This window comes from Falco naumanni, chromosome 2 (assembly GCF_017639655.2).
Source record: "Falco naumanni isolate bFalNau1 chromosome 2, bFalNau1.pat, whole genome shotgun sequence".
Lineage (NCBI taxonomy): Eukaryota > Metazoa > Chordata > Aves > Falconiformes > Falconidae > Falco > Falco naumanni.
The window spans coordinates 34974605-34991006 of record NC_054055.1 but is presented as its reverse complement, the minus strand read 5'-3'; the positions used below and the strand labels follow the sequence as shown (position 1 = coordinate 34991006).

General features: G+C 35.3%; 1 protein-coding gene across 1 annotated transcript in view; it reads right to left on the bottom strand.

Annotated features, from left to right (window-relative positions):
- The window catches only part of VWA8 (von Willebrand factor A domain containing 8), a 182041-nt gene that overhangs the window by 79862 nt on the left and 85777 nt on the right, over positions 1–16402 (bottom strand). The window contains exons 22-25 of the mRNA XM_040583980.1: positions 6840–6915; positions 6045–6180; positions 4632–4751; positions 2748–2953 (exon numbers count right to left, since the gene is read on the bottom strand). Coding sequence (XP_040439914.1) covers positions 2748–2953; positions 4632–4751; positions 6045–6180; positions 6840–6915 — 538 coding nt within the window. The remainder of the gene's footprint in view (positions 1–2747; positions 2954–4631; positions 4752–6044; positions 6181–6839; positions 6916–16402) is intronic.

Sequence of the window (16402 nt, the reverse complement as noted above, 5' to 3'; positions counted from 1 at the left end):
GCAGTTACAGCATTCACTGGTAGCTATGGGCAGCATATGGTAACCCAATGAAGCAAGAGCAGAGCTTCTCAGCTTGCCCATAAGCTGCTGCTAGTATCAGTACTTTTGACATTTGACACAGTCTGAAAACTGCAGGAGTGCGAGGCCAAAAGGTCACCGGCAACCTAGAGCTGCAAGACTGCTCTTGCAATTTTTGCAAAAATTCCTCATGCAATCTGTAGGGAGAAATAGTTGCAGCAGCGAAGTTCAGCACCTGCATTAGACAACTTTCCCTATGCCTGCAGTTTCAGGTCTTCAAACTACTTTGGTATCTGGAGCTTTATAAAAAAAAAACTTTACTTAAGAAAAAGTTAGTATAGAGGCAACCTAACTCTTGAATGCATTGTCTAAGCTACAACTAAATTGTTAACAAAGTTCCCTACTTGCATAATCTTTATGGGAAGATGCTCTTGTAACTACACTGTGGACGCAATCCTATATGTTGAAGATCACAATTAATCAGAGTGCAGAGACTAGCCTAATAATATATTGATGCCACAGTAATGAGAATATTTAACTGACTAGCCCTGATGCTCAGATGCACTCTCAGATAACAGTATTCAACAGCAATTTTTTCTCTAAAACATCTAACCCTTTTTTTCAGAAGCAAAAAATTCCAAAGTTATGTGAAAGAAATCAACGCAATAGTACAAAGAGAGTGGGGCTGTGGAACTGCTGTAAGGGAAATTGTTTAACATCATGACTAACTCCCCTCCTTCCTTCCTAAGGACCAGCCATTTTATTGACTCATTTCCCTCCTTCCTCTTTCTTCTCTACCTGAAGACCTAAAAGCTTCTTACTTTGGAATAATCACTATGTTTATATTCATTGTTTACATTTGGCTACTCCCAGCCTTTTTTATTATTCAGACTGAACAAGTTGCAGTAAACAAAATGTTGCATCCTTTCAAAGAGACTGGGATCTTGAAAACAAATGTTGCAGAAGAAACTAAAGCTGCATGTTACAAATTTGTTTGGATATTTACACTTGACTTTGCAAGAGGTGAAAACTTAGCAGATGAGAAACTTCCCTGCTGATCTGTGCCCAATGTCCACGTTGAAGTGACCATATTAATCTAATCAAGTGAAGGACACAGAAGCAGAGAGTAAATGCCCTTAAGAAAATTAGGAATGCAGCAATTCCAGTCTTCAATTAGATACTGTTCACAGTCAAAGAAAAAAAGAATTAAGCCCTATGTTTCCACATGGGTTAGTGACAGAAGACACTGCAACTTCAGATTACAGATTACTCAGAAACAGATGATGAAGGAAAGAAGCTAGGAAGGAAGGTAGGGAACAGCCAAAGACTATGAAGACATTCCAGGAGGAGTTCATTTAACAAAAACCCTAAAACACCAGCTTTTCACCAGCACAGCAACTGTTCCTCAAATCTGTAATTTTTCCACTTCCATTTCAAATGTAACTCTGTTTAGACACCAGCATGTACATGCTCTAGCACTTTGGTAAACAAATACCTATTAACTGGTAATTGATCCTAATAAACTATTTTGCTTATGTCTTTTATTTGGATGGATTCCTCAGCTTTTAGATCTGAATTTTGTTAACCCTTAGTAAAAAGTTACAAATATAGCATAATTTTTTTATTATATTATCGCTGCCACAGTAGCACTGATTTACTTTGTCTCAAGACCTTACTGCAGCCTAGAGACCATTTAGCACAAAAATCTACCCTCCCCAGAGATCCAGATGAACTGAAAATTTTTAAAAGTAGTAATTCTAAGCTAAGTATCTAGATGTCTGTGTATATGGATGAATGTATGTTCATGAGCAGAAACACAAAACCATCATGCAACACTGTTACACTATGTAGTGTTAAACATGGGAACAGTAGATCAAATAATTTGTGAGAAATTATATTTTGATTGTAATAATTACATTAATATTTCCACTAATTAATTTTTCAATCTATGATTCAGTAATTCAAGAAGTAGTCTATAAATTAACAAATCATCAATTTTGTGATTATAAACAGAACAAAATAAAAGCACTGCTATTTAAAAAGAATATTAAGATAGTTTATATTGCAAATACTTCAGACAAAGGGTATCCTTCAATTTATAAAGACAGAAGTCAGGCTCTAGTGTAAACTTTTTTTTTTTTTTTTGAAAAAAGACCAATATTAAATCAGAATTCACAATTTTACAGTTAAAATGTAGGAAGCAGTCATGGATCCTAAGCACCTGTTTGCTAAGTTGTTATCCATCTGACATTTTCCTTAGAAAAATTCCACCAGTGATGTATTACTGTTACACAACAGGAACTTATTTTCTCCCAGGAAATTATTAAAAAGAAGAATTTTACAGCAGCATAAAGTGAACAGTTGCACTTTCCTGAAAGTATTGTATGCTGAATATGGAATTTTATAATGAAGGCTACTATGAACATTGCATACTGTATTCACAGTATCAATCTGAGATTTTCTTACATAATAGAAAAACAGACACTCAGGGTTTTTTTTATATCTATAAATAAACATACAGAAAAAATACCTGCCTGTGTACATCTGTGATTATTACCCTCAGACTATCTGAACATCTGAATATGGTGATTCCTTCAAAATACAAAACTTTTCAAAACAATGACATAAAAATGCATGAACAAATAATGGCATCTTTTTCTAAAACTTCCAAGCATTAAAAAATTAGTAGTGATGAACTCAAGTTTTTAATGAAATCTGACATACTATACCTGTAAATGTTTTACAATATTCACAACTTCTCTAGTTGAATAGGGATAGTTAATAATTCCTTGGTCAGCTAGGCTCCTGAGTTCTCCAAAAGCAGCCACCAGTTTCTGAAGAATTGGCTCTGGAACATCAGGACCATACTGTCTAAGCATAGCCAGTTCAGACTGTGGTTTGGGATTATCAACAGCATGGCAACTAAAAATGTCCCCTAAAAAGAAAAAAGCATACAGTTAAGTAACTTATAAAGAGATGGCATCACAACAGCCCCTTTAAGTTTCATACAGCACCTTAAATGGAAAAGCAATGGCTCAAGAGGATACAAAGTACCTGATTGTTAACACAAAACAAGACAAAAACTACTTTGAAAAATGTAAAGGACAAACTTGCTATGAAGAACATTGAGGTTCCCAGAAACATGGAGTTGTCTCTTGCCATCTTAATGAAAGTGATCACATGGGAGAAATTTACTTCAAGAATAAATACAAGTCAAATGAATGCAGAAAAAAAGAAAAAAAAAGGTTTAAAGAAAGAGTAACAGGCTGAATGGGACCAATTTGTGAACACCTTGAAAACACCACAGGAGGCAGGGAAATCTTGATATGCAGGAATGCCCTAATGCAAACCCAGGTGAGAGGTCTAGAGGAAATACTTACTAGATTTCTAATTTCCTCTCTGAAATTTGGCAAGATATTCTTTCCATATATTTGCATTTTATTGGTGCTAATAATTTAACGTATAAAACTGAGTTTATTTGTAAAGGGTCCTTTAACAGTTGTACAAAACTTTGCAGAAGCATGATTGTATCTTGCTGAAAAAGGACTTGGATTACAAGCAGAAGAATCCCTATGCTTGAAAAATAAAATCAATAAAGAACCCCAAAACCTCAACCAAGCCTCGCCACATGGGCTAAAAACAATAATGCTAGGATGATCAATTTTACTTAAAGGGTCCATGTAAGGAAGGAAATCGGGTCATGCAAAAGAAATAAGGTATACTAAAACATCTCGGGGCAATATAGCTGGGTGAAATTCAGAGCCAATGAGCCTCTGACAAGGAACACCCATTCACAGGGAACTACATTTGTAAAACAAAAAGCTATCATGCAATATGGAATTGGGTTTGCACCTGCTTTTATGAGTACATTATTATTTCTTGCAGAATAAGCATTATGGCCAAATCTAACAGATAAAACCACATAAATTAAGGTGACTGCACATAGATGGCTATGCTAACATAGATAACGCAGTCAGTAGAGTCTGGAGGGCTATTCAGTTTGTAGCCCTGGTGTAACACTGCCAAGCCTTTGTCTAAGTCCCACTTAGTCTAACACTGGACTACACAGGCCAATAAATTCTTTGTCCCTTGCTTGTACACAACATAAATTCTTGCTTTTGCTGTAGGATGAAGCTGTGGGGAATCTTTGCTGATACACCGGATTTTCAGAACCATCCATCAAGCTCCCATCTCCTGTACTGAAGAGAACAGCACCTGGCTTGATATAGGGGGAAAAAAATGGTGAGCTGTTGTGTTAACCACTGATGTCAGGTATCAAGCTGCTTACAGCTCATGTTTTTGCTGTTATACACTCATTAATGAAGATTTCTTGTAACCTTGCCTGTCTGCTGTGTTTGTCTAGACCCCATAAAACAAAATAGTTGTAACACAGATAACTACATATAGCTGCTCACTTCAGGACAAGTTTGGGCATTTTTACTAAGATATGTAAAGTTACATGTTAGTCTTCAAGCTGAATCTCACCTCTAATGTCTTATGTAAAACAAAGTATCAATATGCATAAGGACTCCTTCTCCTCATGAAATCTAATGAAAACAGTTATTCCGTTAATCAATTCTATTAAAGATGACCATTTAATATGAATCACTTACCTAATGTGCCAAAAAAGTCATTACCCAAGAAAGGAAATCCAGGTCTATTTGCTAGAACAATCATTCTAAAATCAGGATGAATAACTATTACGTTTTCTCTCCCCTCTACATGAGCCTGATCTGGAAAAGAAGTGAAGTTTATTAATTGCATATTTAAGCTTTGTAATTATGAATTAATTAAATGAACATAATTAGATTAGAAGAATTCTTCCAATCTAATTATTTTCTTCTTAGAATTAAAAGAACAGTTACAAAAAAGGCTCAATAGCTTCTTAGCTTGTCATTCAACTATGGGTGTTCTAGGTTTCATTTTAAAGTTTCATAATCTGTTTTATGAAAATTTAACCAAAGTGTTTCATTTTAAAAAACATAAAAATGCACCCACTGTTCTTGGAGTGGGGACTACCTATCCTGTTTATATTTAATTTCACCAAAATGTTGAAGCCAATGGTGGATAAAACGTTTTGTGTTTTTATATAGATCTAGGAACACAGGACTGAAAATCCTCCTGGTTATTACAAAAAACTGTGAGAAACCAGACATACAAGATTTCACACATGTGAAGACACTGTTTCTCCACAATGACTCAGATTGGCCCCAGTTGTTCCCTTGCAGTATGTTTCCAGTGGCGCATGGTGTTTGGGGGAATCATTTTACCTCCTCTAAAAAATTAGAGTAATAATTGTGGCTGGATAGCAAGACATTTTAAAAAATGCCCACCTACAGTTTATAATGACAAGCAAAACTCAAGTGTTGTGCCATGTGAGTGCTGAACGATTGCTCCACTCATACTTCAACTTGTTCCCAATACTGTTAAAAAGAAACTAATTACGTATAGCGTCTACTAACATCAAGAGGGCATTTCACACATGGTCTTTCTTTGAAATATAATGAAAAATATTTAGCTCCTACAATTCACATGAATTAAATTCCATTAAATTATAAAATACTCTCTTCCTGCAGGATATATTTAAGTAATATAAGGATATGCAATATTTGATTAGATTAAACCCTTAACAATTCAACCTTAGATATACTCATATCTTCAATTTCAGATCTGATCAAATTATAACTGTCCAGATGGGCATAACCAAGATCATAATTTGGTCAACTATGTCTTTATTTCTTATGGTGAATGAGAAGCAGAGAGGTCAACTTACAGTTCATTGGTTTGCGTTTTTCTTTTTAAATTTTTCAGTGAATTTCACAAAAACACTAATTTAAGAAAACCTTTGTGACTATTGCAAAAGTAGTAAAGAAAATGACTGTAAATTCTTTAATTGTTAACCTTTTACCATCAAGTACTTTTTCCATTTGAACTCTTTTGGGTCTCTACCTAGTAATGTAATTGCTGAAAACCAGAAACATGCTGCATTTTACTGTAAATAATCAAAACGCTTTCTACCTACTTACTGGCAACAATTCGCCTTCCATCTGACAAAACCATTTCCCCACTTTCTACTAAAGTTTTTAAGATACAGGTAACATTTGTTGGTGCTTTGTCTGCTTCATCAATTACCAAAATACGTCCAAACTTCACTGCTTTCACCTACAAGAGAAAAGAATCAAAACATCAGAACCTGCAAACTGCATTACTGATTTCTCAGTCAGCAGCAGTGACATCTCAGGGGCACTGAGACAAGAAAGGGACTCAGAACAGACTGAACTGAGGCAGAGAGAAGAGGAGGCAGGTGACACAAGAAAGGTAGGTGGTTTTGTTTCTTAGGATAGGGACAGAAAGGTCTGTACTAGGGAGGGAAGTGAGAAGCCTGACTGAGAATGAACTGGAGTGCTAACAGAGAAGTGCAAATGCAGTTTGCATCTCAACTGTCAACATGTAGCTGAAAAGAACTGAAGAATGGCTGCAACAGCTGCCTGGAGTCCAACTTTGCAGGTAGGTGTGAGATGATATAAAGGAGAAGGAGGAAAATACCACTCTACCAGTTAGAATGTGTCAGGTTAATACTAAATTATCTTCCATACTCATTCTGTGCATGCAGATTCCCAAGACTATCATCTTAATCACATTCAGCACAGCAAACATGGCAAATGTAACCAAAGTAAAAATTAATGAAATGTTACCGCATGACCATGCCATGAAAGGAATCCAATCACAAAGAATTTTCTTATTTGAAAAGCCACCATGTTTAACTACTTGTTTTAACTGAAAAACATTTCCAAATATACAATCAAAATGTTACTACTAACCAGTGATGAATCTTCATATATAATAAGACCGTCTTTAACAGAAGGTTGTAGGGTAAGGCTTTGAACGGTGGTATCCCTGAAATGTAGAAAACCAGACAGTATTAACTAAAAATACACAGGAATTTAAGTTACAATAAAATGCAAAATGAATGAATGAAAAACTGAAGGGTCTCTTCTTTTCTAAGAGGACAAAAATCCTCATATTTTATTAGGACTTTTGAAAAACTGGAACTGAGAACAACACTGTGCCAGCTTAGTGGTCAAAGGTGAGTATCCCTGTCTCTGCCAGGGCTTTCACAGTAGTTCACAATTTCTCACAAACCCTAGAAATGCAAACACTGAAAAGTGAATTTGTATCTTGTGCATGTAGGCACATTACTACTGCTACTACCACTTCTAGTTAAGCATGCTTAAACTGTCATTTACATGACAGGCAAATCTCCCCAGAAGAGCCAAAGAGGAATCTGCAGTATCATAGACAAATCAGTAACACTTTAATTACTCTTCTCCATGTATCACTAAGAAGAAAAGAAGACTAAAAATACTCATGTGGAATTCTAAAAATAGATTATTTTTATTTCTATCTAAACCATACCAGATGGAATACTTTGTACTAGCACTTGCTACATTTTATATCATGGACAGTGCAAGCTGTTGGATGGGACAGAGGCTTTAATAGCAGAGTATTTATTTTTGAAATTCTATTTGTGTTTGAATGGCTCAAATTATTATTTTTTCCTTCAAATTTTAAATAGCATTAATTAAAATGTCATGAGAACATTCCTTAATCTTCGTTATTTTCATCTACTTCAACCATCACTGAATGTAAAGATAAATAAAAACTAGTTTCAATTCAGAAAGGTCCAGCAACAGACATCACCACACTGGATTTATCTAGACAAATTATGCCCATAACCTAGAGAAAACCCCTCCTAACTGTACAAAATACTTGTCAAAACCTTGGCCAAGATCCGCAAAACCAACCCCATTTACCTTGGGGTTTACAGGGATCAATGAGTTACAGAATAGTCCAGGGGTGGGTGATGACAGAAGGTCCCCATGATGCCCACGGTTTCATGGGCAATGGGATATACAACTCAAGCTTAGGGCAAGTAGGCTATGCCATCCCTTTCCCGCTGAATTTCAAAATTTGGATTAGTCTGTGTCAACAGAACAATGGACTACCCATGTGATGAAACCCATCAGGAGAGCCTCACTTATGCTGTTTGGGATCCACACGCTGATGGATAGGTAAGGTTGGTAACCTTTGCATGGCATGTGAGATTTGATGTAACAAAAATCTCTTACCTTTTCACAGCCATGTTGTGTAACAAAACTGTTTGCTTAAGCTAAGCTGACTCACTGTTCCATATATCCACCTTACTCTACCTTTAATTTTCTAAGACCTTGTAAAAAACCAATAATACTCTGATAAGCTCCATGAGTACAGGAAATCAAACACAGTACTGTTTGCAGTAAACTATTAAATGGCCAGCTTCTAATTACATTTTTAAACTGAGAGCATAACATGCACATTTCCTTTATTTGAAACTGCTGTCAGCAAGATTTCTGTCCCTAATAACTAATAATTTCTTGTTTAGCTTTAAACTCATGATTGATTTATCCCAGCATCTCCCATACACAGTAATAAAGCATATGGTGGCAAGAGAGATTTTTGATGTTTAAGCTACTTCACATCTGAACTTTAATCCAGGATGGGAACAGTTACAAAGCTGGGAGCACCTTCACTTCCTTCAACCCCACCAAATGTGGCCTGTCACAAGCAGCAACACTCCCCCAAACAGTTATATTCATATTGTATTCACTTGCAACATATCATTCCTTAAATCACTAAAGTAAGCACTTATCTATTCTCTTAGAAATCCTACCATGGGCATAAAAACAAAGCCTCTGATATCATCCTGCTTGTCTACCCATTTCTACGCTAAGCAAAGAAATCAATAATGAATCAAAAAGTAACAATAAACCTATGATTTTTTCTTCTTGAACACAGATTATTTAGGGATTGAATTCTCAGACCGTATGTAGCAGCCTACCTCCATTACCAGTTATCATTTCTGGCTCAAATTTATACAGTCACCGATGTAGCAGAATTTTAAAATGTGTAAACCAAATCCTAGAGTATATGAAGGCACAGTCCCAGGTTACTAATTAGTCAGGAATAATTAATGGGAAAATGCTCTAAGGAATTAATTCAAGGAGAAAAAAGAAAGGATTTGTCAAACCTGAATTGTGATCCCTTTAAAGTAATAGAAAGGTGAGAAAATGGGAGGATCTAAGGAAAGCATAGGCCAAGAACAAAGTAAAGGAAGATGAAGCATTACAGGATGTTTTACATATCATAAATTTGTACTTAGCAGTCAATGCATGAAAAAAGTAAAGTGACCAGAACACGGCAGGAAAGGGAGATCTCTAGTGGTGGTGTGGAAGGGCATAGGTAATGACAGAAGAAAAGACGTAAATGTCAAATGGTGTTTTAATTTAACACAAAATGTGTATTTTACTTTTGGTAAGCTAGTTAATCCTGTGGCTCTGCAGAGACTACTTACAACTCCCTAACTTAGACTTAGTATCACCAGCAGCCCACACAAATCCTTATGATGATCTCATCCTTCAGGGAAGACAGAATTGACTGTAATTAGGGGGAAATAAACACTAGAATTACAGTTTACTTAAGCGCTATTATAAAAGTTGTATAAATCAGAAAAAAATGCAGAAGGTATCAAAATGAAAGAACAACTGATGTCCTAAATCTAGCTTCTAACTTCTTATTTTATCTGTGGTTCCTTCCTTTCTTCTACTTTACTGTTATTCAGCCCTAATACTTTAAGGAAATACTTCAGGGGATTTGCAATGTATTATAGAAGCTAAGTATACAGCCAAATATTAATTCCATTGGCTTGATGACATAAGTGAATGCAAAGCTCCTGTACTTGCTTAGGCTATTACATTCGGCCATGTATACAAGAATGATTTTGCCAAGGTGAGTACAGATTAATGTTATTTTCCTTTCAGAATCATAAGCCATGTAATTAGATCTCATTAATTTCTGTTCTTCAGAAATGTAACATGACCTAAACACAGTAAAGAATGGCTAAAAATAATTTGCAGCCTTTGGGTTTTTTTCTTCTTAAATTTCCACTTTGTAATTATTTATGTAAATTTAAGGACACTGAAACATAGAGTAATGAAAATATGCTAAGTCTGAAATATTTCTGAACAATATGGTATGCAGATTTTCCTAAATGTAAAATATGTCTGGCACTCAAAACGCTAGACTGTAGAATTTCACTCCCACAGGAAAGGAACTAAAAATTGTAATTGACATTCACTTACTAGTATTAGCATCTTAATATTAACTAGGCTCTAACAAAGACATGAATATCAAACCCTCCTAATTTCATCACATTTGGCACCCAAGATGAAAATAGTTCTGAGAAAGAAGCAAGACTGTGGGAATGTAGAAACGAGTGAGAAAAGCTGTCTGACATACTGTCATCCTACTCAACTGAACTGACTTGTCTTCTGATTGTAAAAGAAAAATATGAAAAGCTCACTAACGTCTTTCCTAAGAACGTATTTTTATTTTTATCAAGCAAGCCATCCTCATAAGCTCTCCATAAAAAAAAAATAAAATTAAAAATCAGAATAAAATAAAGATCTGCTACTCTGCAACTCTTCTGACAGTACCACTCAACTCATAGCAGGACTTCTGAGAATTCTTTTGATGTTTTGTTGTTTATTAGCTCACATTACTGCCTTTTATTTATTTTTTTGCTACTGGTGCATTATTTACCCTAAAGGCAGCCTTTTCTGAGGTCTACAAACTCAAACATACTAGTCTGTGACAGTTACTATTTCTTTGACAGCAATGACCTTCTTTCTGGGGAAGAACTACGAGATGTAGCAGGAGAAATTTCCATCAACCAGAGACTGTTCAGTCCATTCTGTCCCTGTCAATTTACAAGACTTACCAAAATTCCATTAAATAATAGAATTGAAAAAAAATTACTCTAAAAAAGAGGAGAGGAAGGAACTGTACCTGATAGTTATTTTGTTGTTTAGAATAGAATTCGCCTCTACATAAATCCAATCAATGTGTTTCAGCATGTCTTATTCCAATCACGTGAGACAGAAAATTGTTCCCAGGCTCTTTCCAAATGAATATTTGGAGATATTTGGAAGAGCTGAATATCTCTATCAATAGACCTTGAAACAGGGCAGGATGGGAGGCAAAGATGGAAAGAAAGTAAATTGACAAGCATTCTGGATATCCTGTTTTGAGAGACAGGAGCTGAAACTAGCCAGGAGGAAAAATTAAGGAACAAAGGAGAATTATGTTCCTCTTCTGAAATTTGTATTAGCTCATCTGGAGGACTCCCTGGCTGAAAGATGCTTCTTTAGAGAAATTAAATCAATGCGTGAAATTCTTCATTAAAAATGCAGTATATGTGACATAACTGCAAATACTCCTCGTATGTTTTGACATTTGTCCTCCCCAGAACACTGAAATGTAAACATCAAACCAGAATTTGATCCATTATACAATTTACTCACTATCATCTAACTTAAAAAAAAAAAAAAAAAAAAGAAAAGAAAAGAAAAGAAAAGAAAAGATATTACAATGCTTTATTTTTAAGACTTGAGTCCCCAAGGAGACTTATGCCCAAATACAGGACCCAGTGTCTGGACCTCAGTTAACATCAGAGACATCCATATTCACTGGAATTACTCCATCTTGACAAGACTGAAGAATACCTTCCTGGCTTTTGTATGTAGTTACACTGAGGCTGAAAGGGTGAGAGAGTATCTATGGAAGGCAACCTTGTGTTTTAAGAGTTGGTGCTCATGGCAACAAGCTTAGATAAACTAGATTCAGATTTGGCCTTCCTTTTAATTCTCCAAATAGAACTTTAGGGTAGTTGAAAAAATATTAGAGACAGAACATATGCTCTAATAATTATTGATCTTCATTTCTGCAAGATACCTATCTAAATACCTATGTACATAGAGATATATATATCTTCTCAATTACGTTTCAATCAGACATGAAAATACCCATCTGTTGTGACCTAGTTTTAACAGTATTTGAAAAATAATTAGGCCAACAGCCATCTGAAGTTGTTAATTGGTTAGCTAATTCACTCATGGATTACCCTCGTGAAGAGTAGGCAATCTTAACACAAAGAAAGAATCTGCATGATTTTGACAGTTACAAATGAATTTCTTTAGATAACCTATCACACAGCCATTGCACTGCATGATCTGACCACTGTGTTTAGGAAACTGTGAAATATCTGAAAAGCCAACCAGCTGTCTAATTTCTCTGTTAAAATTACATGTATTTGTTTTAAATCCAAGGAATTATTTGGAGTATAAAGGTACTCATTACTCAGTATGACTGCAGGTGGCAGAACAAAGGCCCAAAGGATTTATATGTTTAATTCAGGATATATGCTTAAATCAAGTCACAGAATTACTTTTACGTGCTCCATCTCTCAAAGTGAAATGCAACATTTTCACATGATTTGTTATAACAATGTAAGACATTCACTCACCCCAAATGTAAAATCCATAAATTAAGAAACATGACACCCTACAGCTCCCCTTATTGTGTGTAAGAATACATTTCACTGAGTAAACAGCGAGAAACTGTTAGTTCAGCTTTAGAGGAGAATGAAACAACAGGGTCTTCTAACCTGAGCTATTTCTCCATAACAGCCACACAGCAGGACATTCAAGCTGAATTCAATTCCTACAAAAAGACAAATGAAGTAGCAATCTAACACCTGGAATCTGACAATAGCAGAGCTAGTCAGCCAGCTTACGAAAAGCTAATGTTGGAAACAGAGACCATTAGCTTGCACGAATTCTTGAAAGGTTTACATTGCAACTCTGTATTGATCAAAAATCTATTTAAGAAAAGGGGAAAAAACAACAATAAGAGTAAAAAACCATAAAGACACCTATTTATGCTAGCCAATACATTCGGTGTTTCACAACAAAAAAATGTCATCTTACTGTTTATTTCCAGTCCTGAGCTGTGTAAAGAATAAAGCACATACTATAAGGTTACTGTATAACATTAAAAGAAAATATTATAGGCGCATATATTCATGACTCAAAATCATCAGGAAAAGCTACCTAGCCTTTTTTCGTCATGGCTGCCAACAAATAATTACAAACACACACACACATCTTCACTGTGTTCAATGGATTCCTCTTAATAAATCAGGGCAGCTTAAGAGCACTTGCTTCAACAACAGTCCACTTCTCTGTGCTTGTTCATTTTTAAAAACAGACCTGCAGAGCTGTATTGGCATTTAAATTGTTTTACATGGTCCTATATTCTTTCAAGAGAAGACAATCAAATGCAATTCTGAGAAGTAGTACACTGTAATTCCACAGTATCAGGTGTTCATCTGTGTCTCGGGCCAAGGAAATTATTCCTTCTGAAACAACTTTTTTTAATTAGGATTGAAAAAATCTCAAGTCAATAAGGCTGAAAGGGTATTTTTAAATGATCTCAATAGGGGAAACAGATAATTAGATTTTATACTGATTACATGTGCTGAAAAAGAGGGAAAGAAAATTAACATCTAAAGATTAACTGACAGTTTGTAGTAAGTATCGCTTGTAGGGATACCATAAGCTCATTTTCCTGCCCCAAACCTCTCTATTAATTTGATTGTTAAAGATCACAGCAAAATCACATTTATTTTAAAAAGGATAACATATGTAAACTCAGTTAATTTTTGGAATAAAAGATCAGCGGATTACTGTAATTTATTAGGGAACTAGAAAAGGCACAACACAAAATGTAGTAGATTTTTAAAATTAATCCTGTATCAGACTTTTACTGTCATCAACCAGAACAAGCACAGTAACTTTGACAGGAAGATGCAATACCATAGGTAAATTCTTTTAAAGGAAATGTAATTAGGAAAAACAGAATAAGGTAGCGTAATATCTTCTAAAATAATAGTAAGATTATCAGAAAATAAATATAATTTGTATAGCAGTATTTTGTTGACAGTGGTGAAATACCAAATTCATAAGAAAGCTGAATTGCTTTAGCATATATGTCAATGCCCAGAAAAGTAGAAAACATGTTACCTCAGGCTGATATCTCAGACAAGATATCACACGGATAACTACGACTTCATATGGCTAATTTATAACTGAGACAGCATGAAGCCAGAATACATCACGGAGATGTTTCTGCTTAAAAATTGCTCATTATTTACACTCATATCACAACAATAAATAAATGTTCCAGTAGTTATCAAACTTGATCTCATTATAGAATATGGTCTTATTTTTCTTGTTCTGAAAACAATGATGAATCTGAAGCTGTTTCTTAATTCCCTTAACTTTAACTATTGTTCCATACTGACACATTTGGGCATCAGCTAAGTACAGTGCAAATGGACTCCCCCCACGGAACAACTACTGCTGGATTATCTAATTTTATGAAGAAAAGAAAAACTAATTTTTAACTTTAATTTTTTTTTTTCCTACTGACCAATTTTGATTTAGCAAGACATTATTACAGCATACTTAGAATTAGAGCTAAGTGTTGTCATCCAGCTGCTATCTTGCAGATATTGTTGGTAAATCATAGAATCACAGAGTGGTTGACGTTGGAAGGGGCCTCTGGAGGTCATATGGTCCCATCCTCCTGCTCAAGCAGGGCTGCCTAGAGCCAAGGTACCTAGGACTGTGTCCATATAGCTTTTGGATATCTCAAAAATCAAGGTGTATAACGTATACCAAACTTCAAAGAAAAGGTACTGATACAGAAAAGTGAAAATTATGCCCTCCTGAACCAAGCAAATGTGCTACTTGGAACACAGATGTTCTTTCCACAGTTAATTTTTTTAAAGGGACTACCAAGGCAGAGAGGCTTTTGTTTGCTATCAGAGCAATCAGGAGCAAAACTCATGATGGCAAACAACAATTTCAAAGGGTTCCTGTTGCCAGTTGCTCTTCTGGGCTACCTGAGTTAAAGCCAGTCCAACCCCAGCAGAACAGAGATGGCAGCTTTCACAGGTCTTGAGTTGACACTGTGTTCTGCACAGTATTCTAGTTCTGTTTCGCTGCCTAAATTAAGATTTCAGAAAAGAATAAATTACATCTAATTTTTTTTAAGCTCATGCGTTAAAGACTAGAAGTACATTCTAATGGAAGTTAACACCGTATGACTCCAAATGTCTTCAGCATTTAAAATCTAGCACCTCGTTTATACTAACAGAAACTACTATAAAAAGTGACTGAATTTTACATCTTAAAAAAAAAAAAGCCGCCATAAATCAAGCTTGCATCAGAAACAAAAGGATAAATACTGTAGTTCTGTAATACAGTCTACAGAAAAATAGTAAATCCAAGGAGGAGAAATACTTGTAATTAAAATTTAAAAAGCAGCTTGACAGTATAACTTAATTTCAAATAGATGCAAACCTAAGTGTTTACTTGACAATAAATGTCAAGTAAAGGGCATTTTACTCCAGCAAAACCTGTTCTTTATGTGCAATTATTTACTAACTTGATGATAAGTAAAATTGATCTTTTTTTCTTCAATCACACCAAAGGAGCCAACAGTCTAAAGTCCATGATACTTTCTTCTGATGTTTTTATGCAGGAGAGCTGGGAGCTTACATTTTCATATTTATCTATTACTCCCATCAGCACTAAGAAAGATTTTTATAGTCTTAACAGGGCATATGTTCTTGTCTGAGTCTTCTCTAAAGCTTTAAATTTTTTTTTTCTTCCTTCTGTGGAATCTTCTTTGTCCAAGAGACTTCATAATTTAAAGCAAGATATTATGAGTTTCATTGAAAGCAATTTTCCTGACTCAACACAATTTGTTTTACAGATCTAAAATTTAGTCTACCAAATTTCATTTCAGATTTTTGTGTAGGACCACTGGTAATTGGTTTCCACACCACTCATGGGAGATGACAAAAGTAGTAGTAACAGCAAGGTTCATAAAATGATGAGGCTCTCCAGGGTTCATGCATTTAGGAGTGACACAAATACTTGACTCTGTGTTACATCTATTTGGAGGACATTGAAGTTTCTTAGAAAGTCAGCTTGTATGTGTTTAATATCTATACAGATCTGTCATTGACCTGTGACTGCACAGGCCGCATTGCTTTTGACCCTTCTGGTAGCATGACGAATTCATGCTCAAACTGAAAGCAGTAAAAACCTTTAAGTTTAATACTAAGCAAGATAATGCTGCACTTTGTTCTATAACGTGTAGCTGGTGTCCTGGGTACACAAAATGTCCTGGGTACATCCCAATAAAGTAAACAAAATTCAGGATTTCTCTGCTTAAACTTACTCTTGTAGGAAAGGAGCGACTGGGAAATCCTGGCAGATGAAAGTTCTTCTTTAACACAGAAAAGCACCAAGATGCTTCCTAACTGCAGTCAGAGAGGGGCAGTGCACAGCCTATGCCAAATTACCTATTTCAGAAGGAGTCCTGTAACCCCACAATTAGTATGATGAGAGAGTTGGTCAAATTTTGATCAACTCCT